The sequence below is a fragment of the Phasianus colchicus genome, chromosome 1, assembly GCF_987193195.1.
Source record: "Phasianus colchicus chromosome 1, bPhaCol1.hap1.1, whole genome shotgun sequence".
NCBI classification, from domain to species: Eukaryota; Metazoa; Chordata; class Aves; order Galliformes; family Phasianidae; genus Phasianus; species Phasianus colchicus.
Genome location: NC_143436.1, coordinates 117,214,612 through 117,242,406, shown reverse-complemented (window position 1 = coordinate 117,242,406; position 27,795 = coordinate 117,214,612). Strand labels below are relative to the sequence as shown.

At 38.3% G+C, this 27,795-nt stretch overlaps 1 protein-coding gene and 1 long non-coding RNA gene across 10 annotated transcripts in view; one reads left to right on the top strand and one right to left on the bottom strand.

Moving 5' to 3' along the window:
* The first annotated feature begins 269 nt into the window (after positions 1-269).
* Positions 270-6,599, top strand: LOC116232713 (uncharacterized). 2 transcript variants are annotated; one of them, XR_016459063.1, is made up of 4 exons: positions 270-309; positions 3,852-4,008; positions 5,512-5,628; positions 5,735-6,599. It is a non-coding gene; the product is annotated as an uncharacterized LOC116232713 (long non-coding RNA). The 2 variants fall into 2 exon arrangements; XR_016458993.1 differs by lacking the exon at positions 270-309 and adding an exon at positions 1,527-1,647.
* Positions 6,600-13,669: 7,070 nt separating this feature from the next.
* The window catches only part of TAB3 (TGF-beta activated kinase 1 (MAP3K7) binding protein 3), a 42,111-nt gene continuing 27,985 nt past the window's right edge, over positions 13,670-27,795 (bottom strand). For 7 of the 8 annotated variants that reach the window (XM_031599276.2, XM_031599274.2, XM_031599275.2 and 4 more), the window contains 4 exons: positions 25,237-25,397; positions 23,861-23,954; positions 23,074-23,157; positions 13,670-18,376 (listed from right to left, as the gene is read on the bottom strand). In XM_031599276.2, the coding sequence (XP_031455136.1) occupies positions 18,228-18,376; positions 23,074-23,157; positions 23,861-23,954; positions 25,237-25,397 (488 nt within the window). In that variant the 3' untranslated portion in view covers positions 13,670-18,227. Of the gene's footprint in view, positions 18,377-22,108; positions 22,188-23,073; positions 23,158-23,860; positions 23,955-25,236; positions 25,398-27,795 lie in introns of all 8 variants that reach the window. The other variant, XM_090124166.1, reaches the window with a different exon arrangement.

The following is a 27,795-nucleotide window of genomic DNA, read 5'->3' as shown; positions in this document are numbered from 1 at the left end:
AGGGAATTTAAAATGTAAGCCTTTATGTTCTGTATTATATTTACTCAAAATTCTGGGTGCATGAATATAGTTAATCGGAATGTGCTAGGAGAGGATAGTAGAGTGCCAAACCCTACCAGTGCCCAGCTGTACCTGGGAAGGTGTGATTGAATGGCTCCAGCTGCATCCTGGGACTAGAGCAAACCCAAATCAGCTGAATTAGTTTTCTGTTATTTTGGGGATTCATGGAGATTAAGCCAAAAAAAAAAAAAAAAAAAAAAAGAGAGAATCACCACGGCTGCTTTGCTCCAATTTCCTTCTTTTTACCAGGTAAAAGATGAGAATTTTTAAAATAGTATTGGACCTATGATTTATTCTGTTGTTTTTATTTCAGTTTTTGGTGTCCTAGTTAATGGCAATGGAATGTGGCTTGGAGGCTTCATTTGAGGAAAAATAAATTAATTGCATTTGAACATTCTCTGAAGATAGGAAAATATAAAAAGGGGCCATGCTGAGCACCTGCTTAAATAATTCCATGGGCAGCAGCAGAAGAGGAAGAGTTACAGCAAACTTGGAAGGCAATCAGAGCATCATTTATGCTCTTCTATTGTCTATTTTCTTTATTTTACATAGAACCTGTCATGAAGATCTTTTTGCTTTCTTTTTGGAGAAAATAGTAATACTTCTCCCTTAATCATATAACTATTTGGTATCTCATACAACCATCTTCCCCACTCCTCCCCCACCCCCATCAAAAACCTGGAGAAATGTTTATCTTTACAGGTTGATTTCTGATGATTTTTGAAAGATGTGATCATTTCTGTATTTCCTAGAAATACTAGGACTTCAGGTAGGACTATTTAAACATTTATTATTTTGGATGGGAAGAAGAAGAAAATAGATGGATCACTAAGTATTGTCTTTTGTGACGTTCAATCTTGTTCTAAATGTTCTAAATGCTTTGTCATTATGTTTACTAGATAAAGTCACCCCCATATTTCAGCACAAGAATTTGCTGCTTGTACTCTGTTGTGTCAGGATTTGTGTATATAGTGCCTTTCTCAAAGCTTAAAGTCACCAGATATCACAAATAGATTTAAAAGTGTGCATCTCTGGAAGATGCAAACATGGAAATGCTATTTCTCACTGAAAGGCATCTGAAGGGTGTACATGAACTCTAAAGAGATCATTCCTTTAACACTCTTCACTGATTTTCTATTATTCAAAAGTAGCTTAGAATTGGAAATGAGAAATTGCACTAGTGTTGGAGCTGATTTATTCCATACATTGCTGTAAAATCAAATTAACTTCTCAACTTAAAACTGTGTTTTCCAATCAAATATCTTTTTCTCCTGTACACTGAAATCTCTTTAAACACTATAATTTGCATGTTTGAAGAAGGCATGTTGGGCCCCCTCTGAACGCTGCAGTTAACAGGCTCTCGTAAGTATTCCTGTAAAGTATATTAAGGACTGTCATAGGTCTGCAATAGTAGCTGATAAGTATTCTAAATTCATTAAGTTGATTTGCACTGTTTTGCACAGTTACAATAAAGTGACAAATTCAGATATCATCAGATGACTTGATAAACCAGTGAGAGCTTGTCTCCAGCACCAGAGACCTTCCAGAGGACCTCTCCAGCTTCTCCAACATATCAAACAGCTCAAGGTCAGTTCCCTATGGCAGTGCCTATCTGTAACTGCTGGCACACAGTTGCTGGTGTGCTGGCTAGCTGTAGATTCTGCCATTGAGCTGATGTGTGTCTGCCCAAACTTAGCCTTCTTCTGGGATATCGTGCCTGCACAGGTGGACACTCGGGTGCTTGGCTGAATCAAGGCTATGAAAGCAACTCCCTCTGTCTCTTCACAATGAGGAATGGCCTGAGCACAACCTTATGCTCTAGAGCTGCCTTCTCCAATGGCACGTCACACAGAGTTCTTAGTTTTACAGCTGGATTTGGTACTCTCTTCAATGTAGATTTCATTGCAGACATGGTTTACATTTACAGTGGGTATAGAGAAATCAGGGGATATAATAACATTTGAGGTTTCTGAGGTACGTGTTAGCTATGAAGTCATTATCTATACCTCCCAGTTTCATAAACATGAAAAGAGATTGCCATTCATTTCCCCAGACACTCTAATTTGGGGCAGCAGCACTGAGGGTATGTCCGGTAGACATTTTGGAGGAAGGGAACTCTTTTTTCATTGTATTTGGGTTTTGAAACGCTGTCCTTGTAACTCATCCTGAGAACTTCTACTGACAGCAGTTTTGTGCAGGAGGTTATTTTTCAGCATGAAAAACGCCGATGCGGGTTTGGTGCTGAAGCTGCAGACACGGAGCTCCAATGAACTCAGCTCAAATGTACTGATGGCAAACAACTTTTACATGGCTCTTCAGCAGTGTTTAGGACTTTCCATTTGCCTATCTAAATTTCTTTCAAACTGATAAGGACCAGCCAGCGTATTCAGCAGTAATTTACTAATATTAATACTATGACTTGGTTACAGTTACATCCTTCACCAGTTGTTTAATAATTAGTACTAATAGTGAAGATTGTATTTTATTGTCAGTTTGGTTTTGCTTTGTAGGATCAATCAAGAAAACAATGATGATGTTTTCCTCCGTGGTGCCTTGGCTGGCATTCCTCCAAAACTGCCCAAAAGGGGCCTCTGTGGTTGTGCTCCTTACGTGGAAAGAGCAGTTGTGCTCAGCTGGCTGAGAGGACTGATGGCTTCTGTGCCAGTCTGATGGAGGCCAGCTCTATAGCTTCTCAAAAGCTGTTCTCTTGTTTTATTAGAAAAGTAATTGTTATACTAGCTCAGGACTGCTGGAAGGCTGAGCTGTGGGAAAGGGAAGCTTTCCTGGTATTCTGGACCAGTGTGGTTTTCTGGATGTTTTAGCATATATCTGGGCACTTGGAAAAGTTAGAGCAGATGGTAATGCACAAATTGGTGATAACTGTTCCCTGAGTGATGCTGTCATCAAGCTGGAGCTGACCACCCACTGCCTTGCTGCTCTTAGCATTCGAACATGGGTGGAAACAAAGGAGGTTACCTTCAGTAGGCCAGACGCTTTTTTACTGAACAGAAGAGACCGTTACAGAGGAAACACATGAATTGCTTCTAATTTTGTGTTAGAATCCCTCCTACTGCTCTGGGATCTTTCTTTTAACTGTTGTCTCAATTACTTAGGGCCAGTTTGCAGTTTTTAAGAGCTTCACCACAATGCGGCGAATTACATAGCTATAAGATTTAACATAAAGATAACATTAAAAAAGCAAATATAAGTAATCCTTAAACATGTTTTTTGTTCCATGCAAAAGTAGATAAAAATACAGTGTAGTATGTTTGGTCAAGCATACAAAGCAAGACTAATTATTGTTATAATATAATGTGACTACAGCTGTTGATAGGTTCACCACCGTAATGCATTTCTTATTATTTTAATACATGTAAGTATGTGAGTGTGCAGCTCCCCAGGGATGAGCTACAAGCTTGCCGTAAGTTAGTTGTCTGTTGTGTCTGTGCATACACACACAGCCCTCTGCCATGCCAAACAGCCTGCTCATCCATATGGTGCTGTCAGATGAAAACAGAACAGCTTTGATTATCCATCTTGTGAGTTGTACCATGATTTTTTCCTTATAGGTAGCTTTTCTTTGTTAAATTCACTGAATTAACTGCAGTTGAACAAAAACACAATAATTATGAAAACTGGAAGGCAAAAAACAATACCAAAACATTATGTGCTGCAAGAAGTGCCCTGCACCATCATCACTGCAGATTAATTTCTACTGTTGTTGCTTACACAAGCTGTTGTAGCGATAAAGATGAATGTACATTAAGTTGTAATTGCTCCCATATCCACAGGTGTCGTGCTCTCCGCTTCTTCTCCTTGTTCTCCTGCTCCTGGAAGGTGAGGGCCATCATTCCAACACGTGACAATACAGCTGCTTTGTAGGACATGGTTGAAATCCTTGAAGAGGGCCTTGTGATGAACCTGTTAGAAATTCTGTACTACTGCAAGGTGAGAACAAATGTAACATGATCGCTAAGAGGTACATATCAAAGGATTATCTGGGCTTTCATCAGCACGTTAGCCCACTCAGAGCTGAGAGGCAAAACTGAGTCATGCAGCTTGAGTGCAATTAGCACACCTGTTGGCAGTGATAAGAATCAGCGTTGCACGTTTGGTCACCAAAGGTTCACGAAGTTTCCAGTGATGCTGTGAATCACTGGACAGCATACATCGTGCCTTCATCTGACAAGGACTTTCCATTTCTGATTTTTTCAGTTAGTGGAAAGCCAAAGATCAAAGTCTACAATCTACTAAATCAAGACAGAGGAGCTGCTCTCCTCTCACTACGAGCTCAGCTTGCCTGCCACTTCATAGAATCATAGAATGGTTTGGGTTGGAAGGGGCCTTTAAGATCATCTAGTTCCAACCACTTGCTATAGAAGGGACACTTCCCTCTAGACCAGGTTGCTCAGAGCCGCATCCAGCCTGGCCTTGAATGCTTCCAGAGATGGGGCATCCACAGCCTCATTGGGCAACATGTCTCACCATTCTCACAGTAAAGAATTTCTTCCTATTATCTAGTCTAAATCTACCCTCTTCCAGTTAAAAAGTATTTCCTCATCCTGTCACTACATACCCTTGTAAGAACTCCCTCCCCAGAGCCTTCTCTTCTTCAGACTGAAGAGCCCCATTTCCTTCAGCCTGTCTTTGTAGGGAAGGTGCTTCAGCCCTCTAATCATCTTCACGGCCCTCCTCTTTTATTTATTTATTTTTTAACATTTACAAAGCTTGAGTTAACCATGTAGAATAATTTGCTTGTAGAATGCAGTGCCTCTGAAGGAGAGCAAAGCAGAATGTATTTCTGACAGGTCCTTTCTGTGTCTTCAGCATACAGTGGGTCTGGAGTGACAGAGAAGAGGCAGCCAAGAGTGCTCTTTCTTCAATATTGCTTAAAAATGAGAGGCAGGCAGATAACTACTTTTTATTATTCCAGAAGGAATAACAAAACAGAAAGATAGCAGTTTCTAAACTTATTTTCCCCATTTTTCACAGTAAATCTATATTTGAATTGATTACAGGAAGAAACATCACCTCCTGCCTGAGGTGACTGTTCGTACAGGAGGGCAATGGCAAGTAAAGGAGTTTGGTATTACGCTGTTATTATTTCTTTGCTCTGACACATTCAGGGGTAAACTAATCATCATTACCGCATCCATAAGAAGTGGCTGAATTTAAGCTTTAGGTGACTACAAACACAAATCCAGCATCAGAAGTTAACCAAACGCCCCCAATATTACCACCTCACTCTGCTCCCCATTCACAGCCCTGCATCGAATGCCAATCGATCACAGCATTTCACTGCTACCGTCTTTGAAGAAGTAGCCTACAATAGCTGGAATTTAAATTTGGTCATAAGGTAGAATTCATCATCTCATTAGAAGTAGGTGGTTTGTTTTTCTGCTTGCAAAGGGAAAGAGGCGCTTTTGGGGTGAAATAAGTGTTGTTTTACAGGAGGCTAACATAGACTAGATGGATCCCATTCCTGTGCCTGCTCCTCTCCATTTTAAAAGAGGACCCAAAACAAGTAGCTCAGATGTAGACATCTGTTGTGCAGCTATTCAAGCTCAGGTGAGATGTTACCCTTAATATCACTACATTTACTTAAACAAGCAATGCCATCCCCATTTCTTCATCTGCACCTCCCTTCCTTACCTGTTGCTTTCCATTTTTTCAGTCTTCCCATTGTTTCCTTCCACGGAAGGGGCAAAGCACTTCCTGCAGAGCTCAGCATGGTCTCCTGCCTCTCAGTGATCTGGGGAATGCGTGCTCAGATGGCCATTTCAGAAGTGACAGGAGCTGGCAAAGAAGATGCCACGTCCTAACACTTTGTTTCTTTGGCAGTACTGTAGGTTGACCTTATCTGGATTCCCAACCAGCTGTGGGGGCAGTAACCTCAGATGCACCAAACAGCTAAAGCCAGTGCTGCAGAACCTGTCCAAACAGTTTTTCTGCCAGTTGTTCATGGCACTGTTCTGGTCCTCCTTTTACCAGTAAATGAGCCCTTATACATGAACCAATATGTTCACAAACATAGGCCCATGGTTAGTGGGCACAGTGATGATGGATCAGATGATTGTAATGGTATTTTCCAACATCAGTGATTGATTCTATAGATCTTGTGAAGACTAGAAGGTATGCACTGCACCTTCATCACCACTTTGCATAAGAATACATCTGAAATCTGTTTTACCTCTTCGCAGAATGTTTATGTTGTCAATGCCTGAGAAACATAAACCCTAAACTATCAGAAAACTAATTTGGTTGAGTCTGTACCCATTCAGGTAGGGGGAAAAAATGAAGAAACTACAGTCAAGGTGATGAAAGAGAGAGTCAAAATAAGGTATTTAAATTGCAATTTATTGCAAATTAATATTAAAAGCAGATCCAAAAATCTGTTGTGTGCAGCAACAGTCAACTCTAATTCTTTCAGCTGATCTCTCCTTCCCTGTATTTTTGTTTAGTAAGTAACCCGTCAGCTCTGATCAGGAGGGGGATTTGTTTGTGCTGAGGCAACAAACAGCCCCACAGCTAGCAGCCCCACGGGGAGAGGAGTGGCAAGCTGCCAGAGCCCAGCACTCTCTGGCCAGGCCTTTTCAGATAGTCCACACGAGGAGGGCTTAATGTTTCAATACGCATTTTACCTGCTTGAAGGTATTTGATGAAACAGAGGATCTTGATGTAGCAGATAAACTTACTGAAATCACCACTCAATACTGCAATTGCAGTACGGATGAGTGACAGTAAAAACATGATTCCCATTACTGACTTTATACACTCATTGTCAGGATGTCAGGCATCCTAATTGCCAGGAAGGAGCATGTTGCTTGAAGCCAGCTCAAGCCTGTTGCTTTCTTCCAAGTTAATTTTGCAGATTGCTTGGCTTCTGCACTCAGCATTGGGTTGAACCACGTAGCCACTTGGCCCGTGCTGGTCTGGCTGTCCCGTAAAGACATTCATGCTCTTCTGGTGAACTCGAGTGAGGCTATTCACACAGCCTATGACTAATTCAACTGACAGAGATACTTATCTACATAGAAAAAACAAGCCACCTTCCGGTCCCCCTGGTGCTAACTTCATCTTCCTTTACAACAGATGTGGTCACTCCCTATAGTTTACACTTGAGCTTCAAAAGCACATTTTCCTTGCCCGTCTCCTGAAGATTCTCCTTTGTAGAGGTTCGTTGGCCATTCATACAAACTCGACATAGTGCAGAGAAACACTTTAGAGTGCAGATTATTTGAGTTCTTCAGACAGATAACAACATCAGGAAAACATGAGATAAAAACTCTTTATCTGTCAAGCTGTGCATTTGGTCTTTGGTACAAAGACTGGGAATAGCCATGCAGTCCTACCAGGCAATGTGAGAAAATTAGGAGGAAACAAACAACATAAATAAATAAAAATAAATAAATAGTAAAATATTTCTTAAAAAATAATATTTCCTCCATAATAAATGCAACATTCACAGAATGGTTTGGGCTGAAAGGGACCTCCAAGCCCCCCACCCCAACCCCTGCCATGGGCAGGGCTGCCCCCCACCAGCTCAGGCTGCCCAGGGCCCCATCCAGCCTGGCCTCGAGCGCCTCCAGGATGGGGGCACCACAGCTTCTATGGGCACCTTACCACCCTCTGGGGAAAGAATTTCCTCCTTGTATCTAATTCAAATCTACTATCTTTCAACTTAAAGTCATTACTCTTTGTTACTACATTCTCTAAAGAGAGTCCCTCCCCAGCTTTCCTGTAGGCTCCCTGCTCTTCTTTTTGAGAGGTGAAATAAGAAGTTTATAAGTTTATTAATAAGAAGTTAAGCATAAAGTCTCTACGTCAAAAAGAAAAAGAAATACATCAAGAAGATGTAACATTAAAAGTACAATGAGCTTTGAGGTTGCTGAATTCATATGTGAATCACAGACCTGGGTGCGTTAACCATCTCTTGTGAAAGATCCTACATCGGCCCTTTCTCTCTGACACCACCACAATGATGCAGCCCCTACTCTGGTTGCTGAAGAAGCTGAACCTCTACCTCTCTACTCCCAGAATTTGGGAAAACAATGAAAAGAGAGAATTTTAAATGAACTTGCGTGAAGTGTTCAGCATGCTATTTGCTATTACAACTGGAGAGTTAGCATGTTTTTCATACACCTTCAGATGCACATTTGTTGAAAATTTTGTGTGTGTGTGTATGCACGTGTTGTCATATAAAACAGGAGGCAGTAAGTTATTTCTTAGGGTAATACACACATCCCTGGATAGAGAACTTCTTTCAAAGTGTTTCCTCTCACTGAACAAATTTGATGTCAGCAGAATTTATGAGCCAGAAAAAGAGCAATGCAGTTATCTTTCACTTCCAGCTTTAAGGAACAGCTTTGAAAACCACTGGGAAACATTTATATACCCCACATTCACTGCTGCAATAAACCCAGTTTCATTTTCGAAGCCAGGCAACAACATGTGGGAATTTCACGCACTTGGTGATTTTTATAGTTCATGAAAACATCTGTATTTCCTCCTTCGGTGGTTAGGTAATTTCTGTCACAACCAGAATACAATAATACTATTATTGTATATCGTATAATAATATTGTGCTATTACTCTGCAGTCAATGTTATCATTATGCCTCTTTTCCAAGTTTTATTTGTGGTTCTCTTCCTGAGGTACTGTATCTTCTGATGTGCATTTTCATTACTGGGTTAACAGCAGCCCCCTGGGGCTACCAGATCCACAGCTTGGCAGAGATGAGGTGCAGTGCTTCTGTGCCCCAGGTCTGCCCATGAAAGGCTCAGACACTCTCTGCAGCAGGAGGCCAGGACAGCTACACATTTGCCTAGGAGTTCAGTTGGTGTTTCTACATCCTTTCGGATGGGTACAGGCACCCTGGCTCTCAGGTCTAGAGAGACCTAGACAGGCTTGAGCAGTGGGCCCAGGTGAATCTCATGAAGTTCAGCCAATCCAAGTGCAGGTCTTGCACCTGGATTGTGGCAACCCCCACTACAAGTTGGGGGATGTAAGGGTGGAGCACAGACCTGCCAAAAAGAACTTAGGAGTGCTGGTGGAAGGTGAGCTGGACACGAACGAGCAGCGAGCCCTCACAGCCCAGAAAGCCAACTGTACGCTGAGCTGCATCCAAAGAAACATGGCCAGCAGGTAAGGGAGGTGATCCTGCCCCTCTACTCCGTGCTGGTGAACCATCACCTGGGATACTGCATCCAGAGGTGGAGTCCTCGGTACAGGAGAGACATTAACCTGTATCCAGAGGAGAGCCACAAAAATGATCCAAGAGATGGATCATTTTCTTTCTTTCAGTCTCTCCTATGAGGACAGGCTGAAAGAACTGGGGCTGATCTGCCTGGATAGGTTCTGGAGGGACCCAAGAGTTCAGTACTAAAAAGGGGCTATAAGAAGAAAGGGGACAGATTCTTTATGAGGGTCTGTAGTGATAGGACAAGAAAAAATGGTTTCATATTAAAAGAGATTGAGACTAGATATAAGGAAAAGGTTGTGTTTTGTATAATGGTAAGGGTGGTGAGGCACTGGCACAGGTTGCCCAAAGAGGTGGTAGAAGCCCTCACCCTGGAGACATTCAAGGCCAGGCTGGAGGGAGCTCTGGGCAGCCTGATATAGCTGTAGGTGTTCACTGCAGGGGACTTGGACCAGATGATTTTTAAGGGTCCCTTCCAACTCAATTCTATACCACGATTCTCAATTCTTTATTGTAAACATGCAGCTGGGATTTGAAACAACCTCACAAAAATAGAAATCCTACTAAGGATTTATTAGAAAAAAAGTAATAGATACTGTAAAGAATCTTAAATGCCAGAAGTTTGCACCGCATTCTCACTGATTGAAGAATGTAATCTTTTTCAAACCAAGGAACTCACTAGCAAACTTAGAAGGATACAGTCAAAAAAAAAAGCACAGTGATGCTCCTAAACTACTGTGCTTTTCTAAAGGACTTAACTGGGAGAGGGAACCACACATGATCTAGATAAGAAGATAGATGCTCATGCACCAAATTACCAGCTGCCTCAGACGATACCACCGATGGAATAACATCACAAGCATAACATTTCAATAGTGAAGAGTATTCTTCATGACAAATCTTGCATGCATGCAGCTGTTAAGCACTCAAATGCAGAGTTAGCAGATTAGGGTGACAGAAGTTCATAGTTAATCTAGCTGGACTTTCTCTTCTCAATCCGCTTCAGTTACAGAAGTACTGCTCACAAGGTGATCATTTGCACTAAGAAGTGTTACAGACTTGAGAAGTGGAAATTTAGAAGATTTTTGAAATCCAGAAAACAAAATCAGTCAAGGAACCATCAAATACCTGGGGAAACTGCTTTGTCAAAGAAGGATGTATTTCAGCTTGGAGTAGAACTAAAGGGCAATGAGCCAGGAAAACATGATGGAACACTGCTGTGAACATCATGTTTGGTAAGTTCATTATTGCTACAATTTAAAATAAAAAGGATCTTGTTTATCAGTCTCTTGAAAAATCTGATGGTTGTCTGTTTTAATACTGTAATTAATGCATGAACAAATAGATGAGGACATTGTGCAGGCAGATTACACAGTATTCTATTTACTCAAATTGTGACAAGGTCATTATTTTTTAAAATACATGTTATTTCATGTATTTAATGTCAGTTCTACAAGATAAGCAAATTTTTGTCTGGCAGCTGGTGTTGTACCTATGATGACAATTCTTACTGGTACCATTGGTCTGATTTCTTTACAAAGTCTACAGAATGGCCAGTCAGTCTGCTTCTCAAATAGTTTCACATAAGTAATGGTAAAGCCTGAAGCAAGTTTCAAAATCATACTTATAAGGATTTGCCTTATGGATTTGTAAGTTATTTTTCTTGCTCCTTCTGTGTGGTACAACAGTGACCTGAGGTATCAGTAACTGCAAAGAGTATCAGTGTACACTTATTACTTACTCTTTGTAGCTTTGAAATTTTCAGTTTGTAAAAGGTAATGATCAGCAACAGAATCGTGGTCATATTCCATTATTGGTCATAATAAAAAAGAAAAAAGGAAAGAACAAGAGCAACCATTTGGCTTAAGAACAACAGGTAGAGGTACAAATTGGAGCAGCGACTAAGCCTATCAGTAAAGCCTCCATACCTGTGGTGACAAAAGATGACCAATGCCTTTTACTTACTGAACAGCTGCTCATCCTGGTGAAAGCAAAGTCTATACAGACATCTATTTAGAGGAAAGAACTCACAGATCATCATAAGACACATCAAAGGTTCCTCAGCCTCTGCTTACTTCAAAGCTGTGCATCTGTCTCAAGTTTGAGTGTTATCCCCTACATGCAGGATGGGTTACAGGGCTACAAACCCATAGATCCAGACCCCAGGCAGAGTCACTCTCATTAGCAGTGATGCACTCTCCCAAGCACACTGTACTCTGTATAGACACATTTACCCATTACTGGCAAATGTAACTTCAGCTTTGCTAAGAATTAATTGAATGGACTCAAAATTAGAGAAGAAAATTTAAGGGGAGGTATATTCCCTAATATTCCCTAATACCAGCTATTTGCAAGGCTGGTTCAGGACACTTCAGAACAAATCAGTAAAGGAGGCTGTGAAAGCTTATGATGAACGTTTCCCCAGGCTGTGATTTATGTCTTGATGCAGGGCAGCTTTGGCTGATCCAAGTCCTTGACTCCCAGGCAGCTCCAAAACTGTCCCTTCTTCGAGGGTGAGGAAGCAAAGTGTTTCGTAGCTGAGAATTTGCTCTGTCAAACTGTGTTATCGTGCTCCTTCTTTCAGTTTTGACAGAAGCATTACTTCTGGAGTGACCTACATACACGTCTGCTCAATGCTCGTCAAAGACACCGTGTATGTCATTTCAGCCAAGTCAGCTACAAGAGCTGCAGACACACCGCTATCCCACACCTTTGCAACTTAGCATCAGAATTTGGTACTAATTGTTAACAGCATATTGATAACAGCAATACACACAAAAAGAAACACCCACCCCACATCCCTCAACTTTTCTCAAAATGCTTTTGAAAACCATTGAGCTTTCAGTCAAAAATCAAGTGTCACCTGTACCGCAAGTTTTAAAGGGCTTTTGGCTTTGTTTCTAAAAGCAGTAATATATTTACTTCTGTTTTTGAAAGCAAACCTATCAAGGAAGCCTTTGCTGACATCAACAAGGTCGTTATGGTGTGAAAATAAGGGATAATTAAACTGTCAAAATCTTCAAAGCTGAATCTGAGAAATTACCAAGCACCTCAAATGTTTTAAGTTGCAAAATAAATTATCTGGAAATAAATTATCTACGGAGTGTTTTGAGGAACAACTACTGTTTCCAAGGGAGAATACTGTGTAAAATAAATGGCACTTCTGCAAGAGGAATTTACTGTCAATCTAAAAATTAGCATAGCCCTTTCTCAAACAACTTCACAGGGTTTCTGCAAAGTTCTAGGTAACCTCTTTCATATATTTTCATTTGAGACCAGTTGTTAGATGAAATTGTTCATCTAAGCTTCCTCCTTCTAAACAGTGTGCTTACAACACAGCATGCAAATTAAAAGAAAATGCAGTACTTACCCAGCACTGTGGATCACCTTGACAAGTTAGAACTGGGATATAATTCCTGGAAGATGTACCACATAGCAGAAATCATCTCTTTAAACTTCACAGGTCAAAACCAAGCAATGGTTATGAATAACACAAACAGCTTTATGTAAAGATATAGATACTTCAGTGGAAAAAATAAATTAGCTGGCAGAGTCTGTTGTTAGATGTATGTCTTTCAGTTTAGACTTCTCTCTGTCAACACAGCATACTTAAAAAGGTACCTTAACATTTTAAAGCCTTTTTCTAAATGAATAATAAAAAAAGAATCTTTCAATTGCAGTGATTTCTAAAATGAAAGAATTGAATGCTTGATTAAAATACAAACCTAACCTGAAATTTCTACAGAAGTCAATTCAGTTTAGCAAAAGGAATGAATGCACAACTACATCCTTACACACTTGACAAAAAATTAAATGTAGAAGTGGGTTTGTTAGATCAGAATGTGTTTTATGACTGAAATCGTAATGTGAATAAGAATACAGCTGTAATACGGCCATAGAGCTTTCAAGCTTTATGGTATGGTAAACTGTTACCAACAAGGTTATTAAGAATATATACTAATAAATTGGCATGCAGTCACTACTCAACTTCTCTGCTCTGCCACAAAGCCTCTGTCTTAGAAGCTGCAGCTGAAGACAGACTTTTGTTATCATATACTCAGTACTGCCTAGGATAAGCCAGAATGCCTGTAATCAAAATTGCAAAGAAAAGCTGCTGTAAGTGTATAAAGCTATTCCTCCAATAACAATGTTCCATTCAGAAATAAGAAAAAAGTTATCAACACAGAACATCCTGAGCTCTGTTTCTACACCATTAACTGCACAGAATACTCATAGTCTCAATGGGACACCTGCTAGTACAACCTGATATTCAGAGAAACAGGATTTGAATCTCAGTTCAATATTCAGCCATTGCCTCATGAGAATTACGTTGACCACAAGAAGAAAATCCCCACCCCCTGTGAAAGAAATTTGCTATAGCTGGGGGATCAAGCAGAAGACTAGAGACAATTTGATGATGAAAGCAAAAATGCTGTATTTTTAAATCTTTCCTACTATATACAAGAACAAATGCAGGATGTGATGTTTGCTTAGTTTTATTAATTTATTTTGCAGGAATCTGCAACTCGGAGTATGCACTTTCTGGAGGTACCATGCATGCATAGCCTCTGAATGCCTTTATACAATTTCATCTCTTAGTAATAAGTTCATTCACAGCATACACAAATCTAGAATGTAGACACCATATATACAGGATTAAACAAGATCGTGTCTTCTTGTTTTAATGAAAAAAATTTAACAGGGTTTCACACAGCAGGAAATATGGATTAGATACACTGGTGCCACCATAAATAAATAAATTCCAAGAACACAATTTTTTAAAATCGTTTCAAATGTACTGAAAGTCCAGGATTATAATATTGCATTAACTCCACCGACTTATGATTATTCAAAACCAAGAAAATAGTCGCATTAATATTGATGGACATAAACAGCAATGAAAGCCCGAAACTGAAGAATCTAGCAAAATTCAGTCATGGCCAGCTTCAAAAAACGCTGACATTTTGAAACAAAACAAACGCAGCAGCACATAGAAACAGTACTGACTATGAGATGTGTAGTTGCGCACGTCTTCTTTCTTTACGGGATGGAGAGTCATTGTAGTATAGAGCACGTAAATTCTATTGTGCCAAAGAAGCTGATGAATTGTTTATGTCCAACGGTCCACTTCTTGTAAGGATAGTCATTTTCACATTCTAGGGTGTATCACTGAATTTTAAACAGTAACTATCATCCTGATGACAATATTCTCACATTCTTTTTTTTTTAAAAACATTCGTTTTTGTTTTCATTTTTTCTTGTCTCCATTTCAACTCAAGTATTTTTATTTCAGTTTCAAAGGGTTTGTTTTTTTTTTTTTTTTTTTACAATCGATTTAAAATGTAAAAGTATTTGGAAATTGAAATGAGAGATGTATAACTGGGAGAGATAAAGTAACTGAAGGGGTATTTTTAAAAATGTGACTTAGTAGCATAACATAGTACTGAGACCAGCTCTTTTAAGAATTATTACACCTTTTCACCACACCTCCCAGATTTCAAGAGTAACACACACATACCACAGACACACAGATACACAATTCAATCTGATCTAAGACTACATTTTACAAAGTACTTCCTTTTGCTTGACTTCCCACCCCTTTCCTCTTCAACCAAACAAGACTAATAATTACATCAAATTAAAAGTAGATTGAAAGTTCAGAATTCTTTTTTTTTTTTTTTTTGGTTTACTATACTCTGAATCATTTTCCACAAGCCCCACTCTAAATAAACTTTTAAAGAACTACAGTAGTATTCTGTACTTATAGGGATTTCATCTTAATAGCACAGTAAATATAAAATTAGCTTTATAAAATTTCAGTGAACAATGAAATCACTTTGAATATTCAAATGTCCCAGTCAGTTACAAACTCTATCAATCTAGTAACATGTTTGAGGGAGAACTCCATCATTAAGGAAAACAAAGAAAAAACAAGTAGTGCATTAACTCAACACAATGGCATCAGCATCCCACCATTCACACATACACACAAAAGTTTTATACAATACAGTGCATTTTTATATGCCAGCCGACATCAGGGTTTTATGTGCATTCAATAAATATTACACAAACCAACCTTCTTTTTTTTTGGCATAATCTACAATTCATTTCGGGTGTGAAATCACCTGCATCACCAGCTTTCAGAAGGAAAATGAATCATCATCCAAAATACAATTTACATTCTAAGAAATTAAAAAATATTTAAGCACCTTGTAAAGTTTTCACTATTAATGTCTATGCAAGGGCATTTACAAGTAAAGGAAAACAATGGAAGGGTTTGTTTCTTTTCTTCTTTTTTTTTTTTTTTGTACAAACAACAAATGAGAGTAAGTAAATGACTGGAGTAAAACTGTTGGTACAATGGAGTTCGCTTGCATTTTAATGGCACTCACTCAGTCTTCCAAAAAGTATCTTGGTGTCAAGGCAGCCTTCTTCTGGTGCAGCTATGGCTAAGACTTAAGATGTCTCTGTTAACACCAGACACTATGCACTTATAGGTATTTCAGTTCAGGGAATTACTGGACTGCACGCGTTTTTATTTTTAATCAAAAGTAGCTTCTATTCTGTCTGAAAATGACAACTATAATGATGCACAATACCTACTCTCATTTGCTGACTGCCATTTTAATTGCTGTCATTTTGTATTCCAGCAAACAAACGCTTCTAGAATTTCAACAGAAGTACAAGTGAATAGAAAATTGAAATAATACAAAGGCAAAGGCATCATGATAGAAAAGTCATGAAGTTACTGGTATTGTTCTGAGTAATTCATTATACAGCCAGTAACAGCAGTGGTATTGCTTATCCTAGGTATAATGCTTCTGCTCATCTGTTTTCTCGTTATCAGTACTGCCAACACATCCACTTACATGAACACAATTAATAGTTGTTTTCTAACTTTATATGGACATTGATTCCCCCTCACATGATGAGCTCCTCACATAGCATAAAAGAGAAGAAGGGAACAGAGAGAAACTACCTCTGATGCCTTTGACTTTGTTTTGCTCGTCAGCGGTGCACACTGATTACTGGAGTTCTTTTAGCTTATTTAAAATTATGCTGAAGATTTAATTAGTGCAAGAACATATTGAAAAATGTCAAATACTGGTTCCTCATCTAAGGTCAAGTTTATTTTTTTACCATCATCTTTATAAACTGCAGGGAGAGAAGACACCAGATTGAGCAATGAAGTCGAGATAAATTTTCCTCCACCCACCTTTTACAAGTGCTGCCTGCTTTTAAATAAGGATTCAGGCATGATTGTTCTACCACAGTTTAAAACGTTATCACGCATCAAATTAATTGTGGTAATTGATCACATGGATAGGATTGCCATAAATTAAGAAGAATTTATAATTAAATAGTTTGAATCTCTCCTAGTGAGGTTTAGCTAGCATGTTTTGCCTGTCAATTACCAGAACTCAGCTGACATGCTTGGTTTCATCTCTGATTCTTGAAGAAGTTACACCATAAAAAATTCCAGTGCACTGTTCCGGCTTCTGAATGGTACACAAAACATCCTATACTCAGTCGCAGTTTTGAAACACATTCATTCAGCTGCCCAAAACCAAGTTCAATTCCAAAAATAATGAGTGCTTTATTACAGCAATCTGAAGCATTCAGACAAATTGAAGATCACCTTTATAATACAGTAGATTGTATGCATGAAAGTACCAGTATGATTTTCAGCTGCAAGTCTTGTGTTCTTCAACCTACGGCAAATATTTCCTGATCAAAATAAAAAGAATGCAGTGTGTAATTTTTTTTTCAAAATCTGCCATCTGCTACTTTTTACAGGCTGGTTTATTAACAATGTGCAAATAAACCTGAAGAGCTAATTGATTAATTATTTTTCAGCTAACTTTGAACTGGGACAGAAGGTACCTCCTGTGCTGTAAACATCATGAATTCATCATAAATTGGAAGCTGAAAAAGCCTAAGAAACTGGGTACAAACACTTCTCATACATAATCATGGCTGAGCTCAAGTCATTCAAACCAAATCTGGAGTAGTCTGTGTTTGGCATGTCACTGTGCTGCTATAGCACAGTCTTAGAAAATTGTTATATATAAAAGCATACTTTTCGCTTTTAAACACAATGGTCTAATGAAAGCATGCAGTAGTATTTTCATTCATAATATGGTAGAATTCATTCTTTGTTTATTACCAATGTTGACACAGCCAGGTGAGCACTGTACAAGCAAAAGGGGTTGTAAAAAATTACCTTTGATTTGAACTCTCTGTAACACTCACACAGTATCTCATCTAGTCACCTTAGGTCACTATTTCAAACAGTAATTTTTTGTAGACATAAATTACCCTGAAAAAAGCAGCAATTACAAAAAAAACAAAAACAAAAACAACAAGGAAAAGGGTTTTTTTTGTGTCTTTTTTTACCCTCCTCTTTCTATACATTGAAAAATTTATGTTTGCATTTACCTGTCTTCTTTTTCATTAGCTTACAATCTAGAAGCACAGGGAGCCTTTGTTTTCCAGCTAGCTGTAAGCCAGGTTAAATCAACTCTGGCTCTTCAGTTTTTTGTGATCAGTGTAACATTTCACACCATTACTAAGAGTCCTATAAACTTGATTTTTTTTTTTAAATTTATTATTTTATTTTTTTTTTTTTTAAGAGCTACTAAGCAGTAACTGCAACCACAGGACTAAACACCAGTAGTTATTTGCTTTCCTGCATACATTCCTCCTGAAATTAATCCTTTTACATTTTCAGATTTTGCTTTCTGCTTTGCTCACTGTAATAGGATAAGAAAGAATTTCACCTTTATTTCTTTCTTAGTGTGTCACAAAGCAGAAACATCTTAACACATTTCCCCCACCCCTCTGCACTATGAAGAGTGGAGACTAGCAAAGGCTGGGCAAATGGACTGAAAGGTTCCCCATGTTTCCTTCTCCTACAGCTGTTGGCTTTAGAGCCTGTTTTCAACCCAATGAAGCCCCTTCTTGATTTTCAAGTGTATCGTGGCATTTCACACTGCTCACAGCGATTTAGTGCTGGGTGATTTAGAAAGGTGCAGCTATCACAATTCCATGGAGCTCCTTCAAAGTCTTCATCTCTTGGCTGAGTCCGTGCAGTCTGTTTGGAATTGTTTGGATGTTCTAAAAAAAGAAAAAAAAAGGAAAAATTATTTTTTCTTATTTTAGAAGAGAAGGAGGATAGACAATTTTTCCACATAGATAATGCTATTTTTTTTTTCCTATAGCACATCTAAAATAATCAAATTTCACAAACTGGCTTAAGTGTTTTACTTCTGTAAAGAGTCACGTTAACTATACTAAATTAAAAACAAAAGCAAGTCACTTCTGTTAGGCCCCAGATACTGCTGAAGGCTTAATAGCTTAAAACATAATAGATTAAGTTTCTTACTAGCACTCCAACATCATCCTGTTAAGAATGACCCAATGTCTATATAGATCTCCTACCACATTTTAAATTCCAATAATCTTACTTTTATCCAAAATGAAAGACAACTTTAAATCAGTTCCTTCAAATAGCTTGACAAACAATATACTTCCTATGTATTTTCCAGCATTTATCCAGGAGAAGAATCACAGAATCGAGAGGGATAGAAGGGACCTCAAGAGAGCATCGAGTCCAACTCGCCTGATAAAACGACAGGCCTACGTCAAAACAGGCTGATTGCTTTTTATTCACAGAATCACAGAACAGCCGAGGTTGGAAGGGAGCTCTGGAGATCATCTGGTTCAACCCTGTGCTCAAGAGTGGACACCTAAAACAGGTTGCTCAAGACCATGTCCAGGCAGCTTTTGAAGACTGAGGAAGGAGACTCCATAGTCTCTCTCTGAACAATCTATGTCAGTATTCAGTCACAGTGACAAACTGTTCCCTAATGTTTAGATGGAACACTGCCTCTTGTCTTGGCACTTGGCACCATTAAGCCTAGCTCCGCTTCCTATGCGCCCTCCTTTCAGGTATTTATACACACTGAGATCCCCCTGAGCCTTCCTTCTCCACGCTAAACAGACTCAGCTCTCTCAACCTCTCCTTGTAGGAGAGGTGCTCCAGTCCTTTGATAATATTCACAGTCTTACATTGCACTCCTTCTAGTATTTTTAAGTTTCTCTTCTACTGGGGAACCTAGAACTGGTCACAGCACTCCAGGTACAACTTCATTAGTGCTGAGTAGAGGGGAAGGATCACCTGTCTTGGCCTGCTGGTAAAACTTTGCCTAATACAGCCAAGAGTACTACTAGCTTTCTTAGAGCCATGGGCACATCGCTGGATCTGATCACCACCCTCTTGTCCTGGCCCTTTAGCTAGTTTTCAATCTACTCCACTATTTCGTCAGCCAGCCCATACTTCATCAGCTACTCTATGAGGATGTTATGGGGGGGGCACTGCCAAAGGCCTTATTAACTCCAGGAAGACAATATTCACTGCTCTCACATCACCTACCAGGCTGGTCATGGTATTACAGAAGCTTATCAGGCTGGACAGAAGGCACTACCCCTTAGTAAATTCATGCTAACTACTTCCAATTATTTTCTTGTCTTTCAAGAGCCTGAAAAGGGTCTCCAAGATGAGCTTTTCCATCACCTTCTCAAGAATTGAGGCCTGTAGTTCCCTGGGTCTTTCTTCTTTTCCCTCACGAAGACAGGAATGACATTTGTCTTCCCCCAGTCTTTGGGCACTTTTACGAGTTGTCATGATCCATCAAAGATCATACAGAGCAGCCTCACACTCAAATCTGTCAGCATCCTCAGCATTAACAGGTGAATTCTATCGCTTAGGAATGTTCAGCATGCTTAAGTACTCCGTGACCTGGTCCATTCCACCAACAGTACATTCTTCATTGCTCCAGCCTTTCCTCCTGGTCTCTGCAGCCTGGCACTCTTGAATGTTGCTCTTGCTGGTAAAGACTGAGACACAGAATGCACTCAGTACCTCATCATTTTCCCTGTCTTCTGTAATCGGTTCTCTTGTTTCATTCAGGAGAGTATGTATTTTCCACAGTCTTCCTTTTGTCACTGATGTAGACTTTTCCAAGGCCAGGTTGGATGGGACCTTGAGCAACCTGGTCTAATGCAAGATGCCCCTGTCCATGACATAGGCTTGGAGCTAGATAATATTTAAGGTCCCTCCCAATCGAAACCATTCTATCAAGTACATGCTGAAGCCCTTCTTGTTGCCCTTGGCATCCCTGGTCAAATTCAATTCCATTTGGGCTTTAGCTTCACTAACTTCATCCCTAGAGGCTCTGACAGTATCTCTATTCCTCCATGGTTACCTGTCCTTGCTTCCATCCTCTGAACGCTTACATTTTGTGCTTGAGTTTGGCTAGCTCCTTGTTCACTCAGGCAGGCCTCCAGGCAATTTTGCCTGAATTCCTCTTTATTGGAAAGCGTTGCTCATGGGCTTGGGAGAGATGATAATTGAATGTTAAACTAGCTTTCTTGGACTCCAAGGCCTTATCACACAGGATTCTACCAAGTAGATCCTTGAAAAGGCCAAATGGCTCTCTTACGGCTTTCCAGCAGGCATGTGCATGTACTAAGCAGTATTTAAATCTGTTTCCATTCATAAACATCAGTACATATTAATACATGTATGATTATGCGTCAGATTTTAACCCATGGAAGGAACCAAGAAAGGTTTTCTGATGTACCCTACCAACTCTCTTCAAGACCTCAGGATATCTCAAATGAAAAAATAACTCAAACTTTCTAAGATGGGAAAACCCAACATTTTACAAAACATTAATATCCCAAACAATGTTAGAATTACTTAGAAGGTAAAGGTTAAGATATCCATCTGCTAAAAAGAAATCAACAGATTAAAAACAAACAAAAGCAACTTATGTTGTTAAAAAAAAGCGGAGCAATTTGTGATTCAAAGCGCAAACACTGCTCAATATTGTCTGCTCAGAAATCTAACAGATGGCTGACAACAACATTGATGCAAATAACACCCAAGTTTGTTTTCAAAGACATACTTAAAGAGGAAAGGAAAAAAAAAAAAAGTACCTTCCTTGCTTAAATATCCAGTCCAGATGCAGTATAATCACATTAGCAGGTGTGTGGCCTAAACAGATTCTTGCTAAGCAAGCAAGTTGTGCAGGCACAAGCCTTCATACATGTTAACTAGCCACCTTGAAGCACAGAGCAGAACCTTGTATGCCCACACCTGCCTGTCTATCCATACCTTAGTAACTGAATATTAAGGAAATGAATTTTTCTAGGAGAGAAATGAACTTGACAAATCTATGTTAAAAGCTGAGCTCAAAATACAAAACACTAACCCTAACACACATCTCTATCAAGTTGACAGACAAAATCTGGAAGCTAGTGTTAAGTCATACAAATATCACACAATGCTCTAATTGTCAGTAAAATTATGCATTTCATGCAAGTCCTACACATTATTTTGCTTAGAAATAATAAATAGACTAGTGTAATTAAGAGCATTTTGCTGAACATCACTAATTACCTTGAATCAATCACACCATTACTGCAATTTAACATGAATTCAAACAGCTGCTTTTGTGCCACTGCTCACCTGATGCTCCATCTGTCTTTATTGTGCACTAGCACTTGTGCAGGGAACATATCCCAATTTTTTATTATTTTTTTTAAGCTGATATACAGGTGAGCAGTAGTTCTAGGCCTTTCTTTTAAATTTCCACAGGCATTTTAAAAATGAAAGGGAAAAATAGTTGGTTTGGAAGATAGAGGGAAAGAAGTGATTACTAGCAACTAGATTATTTACTGTTATCATTATTATTAAAAATAAAATTTGGATTTTCAAGCACAGTATATAACTACAATATCAGAAAAGTTTTTTCACTAGTAATTTTAGTACACACTACTCACATTAGGAGGAGACTGTATTATAAGCTCATCACACAATATTTTCAGAGAAAAGAGCACAGAGCACAGCATCCTGGATAAGCTGTTTTGGTGGTAAGATATAAAGTATATAAAAACATTTGCTAACGCTTGAAATTAATTCTTTCAATAGATTTCAAGAACTAATTTAGAAAAAAAACAACAAAAACAGACAAACACGTGAGCAAAAAATAACTGAGACAAAAGGTAGGATTCTGCTCCAAAATGACCTCTGTATATACTCACGTCCAGAGTGCTACTGAGCTATGCAGCCACTAGGTGTCTACTCAGTGCGAGCTGAATCACTCTACTATGCAGTGATTGAATCTCCACAAAACTAAGACTAAATATGTAGCTCCTGTGTGCACATAAAACTCAAGTCCTAAGCTACATAGAAATCCTATATGCTATTCAAACAGTACAAAATATTTCTGAGACCAATAACAAACCTGTGTAAGTGGGACACTGCAGACCCATGCAAGAAAACTTACTTCATCAGTCCTTAAATTATGCGAGGCACTTTGCTGCACTAAAAAGCACAAACTTCATGGCTACTACTGTGAAATTCACATTCTAAACATGAAGTTAAAGCATAGCCAGGAAAGTTAAAGTTAATTAAAAGTATAAATGCAAATTTTAAGAAGTTAAACTATTAAATCCTAAAGCATGTATTAGAAGACAGCTAGAAAGAACTCCTGACACAGAAGTTTTAATCTAAAAGTACAAAAAACATAATTAGGAAGCTCTAGTAAAGCTTTAGGAATTTGTGTACTTCCAACTCCTTTTCTAGGAGTGAATATCAGTCTTCACAAACATAGTAACAGAACTAACAATGGAAACAACCTGCCTGATGACTGCAGTTATATAAACAAGGTATGGTTTGCTTTATACAAAAATTAAAACATTTCTCAATGCAAATAAGGCAAGTTGATGTTCGTTTTTCGACCTACCCTTTTTATATGGCTTTGGTGGCACAACAGGACCAGGCTCTATGTTATCATAGAAGTTACATGTGGCTTTCGGATCAAAGTTGCCTGTCATAAAATATAAATATGAAAGCATAAGGTAAATGTCACTTACATGCCTAACCAGTGACATGGAATACCTAGAGTTTTCAGATTTTACACATCTTTTTACTATTACATTTTATTTCAGCCTTTTCCCCAACAGTCCTTTGTCACATATTTTCAGTTTTGCATTTATTCTATTAATTTTTAGCAAGCTAACTCCATACTGAACAATCAACGCCAGTTCAACATTCTGTAATGTTTTAAAAACCTGGGAAATGTCAAATCTTCTGTATGACAGTCTTAGTTAAAAAGAGAAGAGGAAAAAAAAAAAAGGAAGTCTATGCGTTTTTGATCTATTTGATTGTATTTATGTCAAGTTTTGGTCACAGAAAGAATTTTAAATACCTAAATAGAATTGCCAGGTTCTTGGCAGCCACGTGTTTCTGATTTGTATCTTTTTGCCAGAGGCAAAGAAAACAAATTAAGTAAAGAACCTTGATTAAATAAGGATTATTTTTAGATTCACTCTTGACAAAGTCACTGTTTAGTTGGTAATGTAATTTAATTCGGCCACCAGAAAAATTTGCAAGTCAAGTTTACAAAGTTGAAACTGAAAATAAATAAATAAAAATATAAAGTTATATTTTAATTAAAGAGTCCAAGGATACCCTTATTTAAATATGCACTGTATTTAAATTATGTTTCTCAAAAATTATCAGTTCTGTACCTCTGGACTGAAGGAGGTCAACTTCTTTCAGCGTACAGTCAACATTTATCTGGAGCTGTCTGTTGAGGCTTCTCAATTTGGTCATTTCCTCAGGCTAGGGAGAAATAACCAAGACAGCAATTGTAGGAGAGTCAGCAACTTATCCAGTGTATAAATAATACTGCTATATCTATGTGAACAGCTTTATTGGAAACTGAGTATAGAGAAGGCATTGAACAAAACAACCAAGATTACACTGTCGACCCCTTCCCGGCACTCAATTTCTTTCTTCAAGAAACATTTTCCTACTGGCATTTGAAGAGGTGCTAGGAAAAAAACAAACCAACCAACCCACCCAAAGAAAATGAACAATATACTAAAATCCATTTGTAAAACACTAGTCTTGTGGACACAAGTCTAAAGTAATCACACAGCTTAGAAAAACCCATATAAAATGATGACTTGCTACATCAGTTTACATCACAAGTACCTGGAAAAGGAATATGAACTGCAGTTCACTTAAACTTCTGATCTTTGACACCCTTGGCCAGATTCAATCCTGGACAGGCTGGGCTTTGGTTTCCCTAACCTTATTTCTGCATTCTCAGACAGTGTCTTCTGTAATCCTGCCTGGACCATACCTGATAGATACCTCTCTAAATATCTAGGACAGATGAGACATACAGCAGCTACATACTTTAGCAGCTCACAGCCTGTGTGCTGTTACTCAAGCATAGTATGCTTTCCTGCCTACATCTGTCTGCATTGTTTATGAGAGCACAGCGAAAAGACTGAAGTGATTTGGCTAACAACAGCATACACTGAAAGCTATTTTTCAGTCAGATGAGCTCTCTTATCAGAGTCATACAGACGTCTGGGCTGGAGTCACTAGTGGTTAGAAGTCACAGAGATAGGAAGAAATAACAGAGGAAAAGAGGAGTGAGGTACCAGCTATTTCAGTCACCACCACTAGTGAACCGTTACTTGGCACATCGTGCACATACCAAATGGGAAATGGAATGTCTAAGAGATGCAACTACCCAAACAGCAAAATACCTTGATACAGTGAAATACTATTTAAAAAAAACAAAAAACCATGAAGCTCTGCTATGTTAAGCCGGATACGGCTCCGACTCTATAAACAGATTTGGATGTACACTTCCATAGGTTGTTAAGAAAATAACTAACTGTTCCACAGCCCAGAAAAGCACACAATTCTCAGAAATTCTGTTCTGAAATCCGAAAAAGCTGGACGCACATTTCTCAGGACTGGCTCAGAACTTACAGAAAAAACATTTCCAAATATTGAAGGATTTTGGGAGTATCTTATACTTCAGCTTATGAAAGGATAAGAAATAAATTTGTATCTTGAATTAAAATACTAACAAATTGCTTACTGTTGGAATTGCAGTTGTACAGCTAACTCTTCGAAGTCGCCTCTGCATTAGATCATGCTCCATACCATTGACTTCAGCTTTCAAGCGTTCAAGCTCTTCTTTCTCAAGCTTCAGTTCCTTTGCTAATCTCTCCATCCTTGCTCGCTGATGTAATAGCAAGGCTAATTTTTCACATGGAAGAAATAGTTAGTAACAAAAAAAAACCACCTTGAAACACTGAACTTTTAGTTTATATATAATATTCACGAGTGGCCTTTCTGAAAAAAAAAAAAAAACAACGTGATCATAAACATGCAGCCAAATACCAGTGTGAAGATGCTTTCATGCCAAATGAACTACAGGTTTGGACAAGATTCTTCCAGAATAAAAATTCGTTTTAGTAACTTGAAGTTGATATTACCATTTTGGTCAACGCTTCTTTTTTTGGTCTTTCTCGTCTCAAAAATAGAAAGGCACCTGTACAAGGAGACAGCTTCTCAGGATGAAACAGCAATCTAGTTATGTTAATACTATACTGACAGAAAACTAAATACCAGATGTAAGATCAGAAGATAATACACGCTTCATAGCCAGTGTTCAGTAGTGACTGACAGAGTAGCCTTAAGACATCAGCCAAATGTCAGCACCTCAATAGCTGATTTTTTTTTTTTCAGCACTATTACAGATCATACACTAATATCTTTAAGTATTTTTAGCTTTTTAGAGTGTACTAAATTTCTCAATACTACAAGCTCACCATTGCTCAAAGGCAGAACTACAGAACGTCAATAAAACAGAGTAGACATGTGAATCCTGAAGGGGAAACAAACAAACAAAAAAACATAGCTGGGGGAGTGTGCAGGTCCTTCAAAGTAATTAATTCTATAATTTGCTGCCCTTTCATCTCTCTCTGCTGAAATAAACAAATTTTTATTACCTAGAAAATTATACTCATTTTTTGCAGGAAAATATTTCTCAGCATTCCATCATGATGCAAAATTGACTAAGTTAATTAGCGTGATGCTTCGCACTTTCCGATCCATGTATTTTTACCTGACGAAAGCATACCAGGACAGAGAAAAATAAGAAATTTGCTGCCGGTATTCAGACCAGCATGCTAGTAAAGTAACAATCTTTCAGCAAACTGATTCATTACACGAAGATACTGAATCTAAAGAATCTGAAAAACGCTGTTTCATATTAAGTACCAGCCAGCACTTGTCCTTTTCTTCACTTCTATCCAAGCAAATTTAAAAAAAGAAGTACTTGCATATTAGCTGGGGGAAAGAAAAAGAAATAAAAAAAAAAGTAAGCAACAGTATGATGCAGCTTACTAGAGAAGCATAAAAAAACGGGCATAAAAATAACAGTACTTTTATCAGATGTCAGTACTCTGTGCAAAACAACAGCACCTTACTCTTGACTTGTATGGATCCACCAATTCAAAGAATAAACACTGTATATCTTGAAGAATAACCAGATATTTTTTATAACACATGCTCCAATACTGAACAAAATCATCTTCTCCTTGAAGTCAGATGTATGTTAGTCATTCAAAACAGAGTTTAAGAGAAAACAGATGTAAAAAGAAATACAGATATCAGCTGTATGATTTGCCACTGTTAGAATGAAATCCTGTTTTTCCATGACTTTTCCAATTTAATAGTGGATATGCATTTCATAGCTTGGCATTATGTCTTGGTACAACTGATCAAACTTGACTGCTGCCGCAAAGAAACACTGGAGGAACAGACACCAGAACTGTTTTTTGGTAACTGTTTTCACAATGGTTCATATTCAGAAGGAAATTAAGTAATCTTGTTCTCTATAATAAGCTTTTAAGGATAGTCCTCTCTAAGCCTCTTTGCGGTAGCGAAAAGTATAATGTTTATTCTTCTACAATTTATTTCTATTAAGGGTTCACAGTGCATCAACACTAAATGCTAATGAAACCCTGGCTGTGGCATTACCACAAAAGCAGAAAGCCCAAAGAGTACATACCAGCAAATCTAATTGTTTTTACGAAATACAGAAATCTAGACTAAAGCTTTGAAAGTCAAAAACAGATCTTTACATTTCAGAACATTTTTTATCTTCAATTTCATAAGATACTTACAGTTTTCTTACATAACTGAGTGCCTTTAATGAAGTTGCAATAGAAAAGTTACCACAGAAAGCATATAAACTATGAGGTACAGAGCCACTAGTGTTTTCTCTAAATAACACTTCTAATTGGGTCTAACCAGGTACAGGATAGCTCTGCCGACAAGCTAGAACAGCTCAACAGGCACAAAGCAAAATAATAAATCAACAACTAAAGCAAAGGATTTTAAGCATTGCTTTAGATCTCTCAAATTGAGAAGGCTAAAAGGAGCAATATAGGAACAGATTCTTTTTCAAACGCAGATTTAGAAACAAAGCACATTCTTTAAATATTTGCTGCTGATAATCACTGTGTCATTAACCTAACTGATTGGTTTGAATGCCTGCAGTCTGATTCATTTAATTCCATTTTAAATGTTTCAAATCTTGAAAGCAAGTTACCTTGAGAAAAATGGTTTTCCCTCTTTTATTTAATAC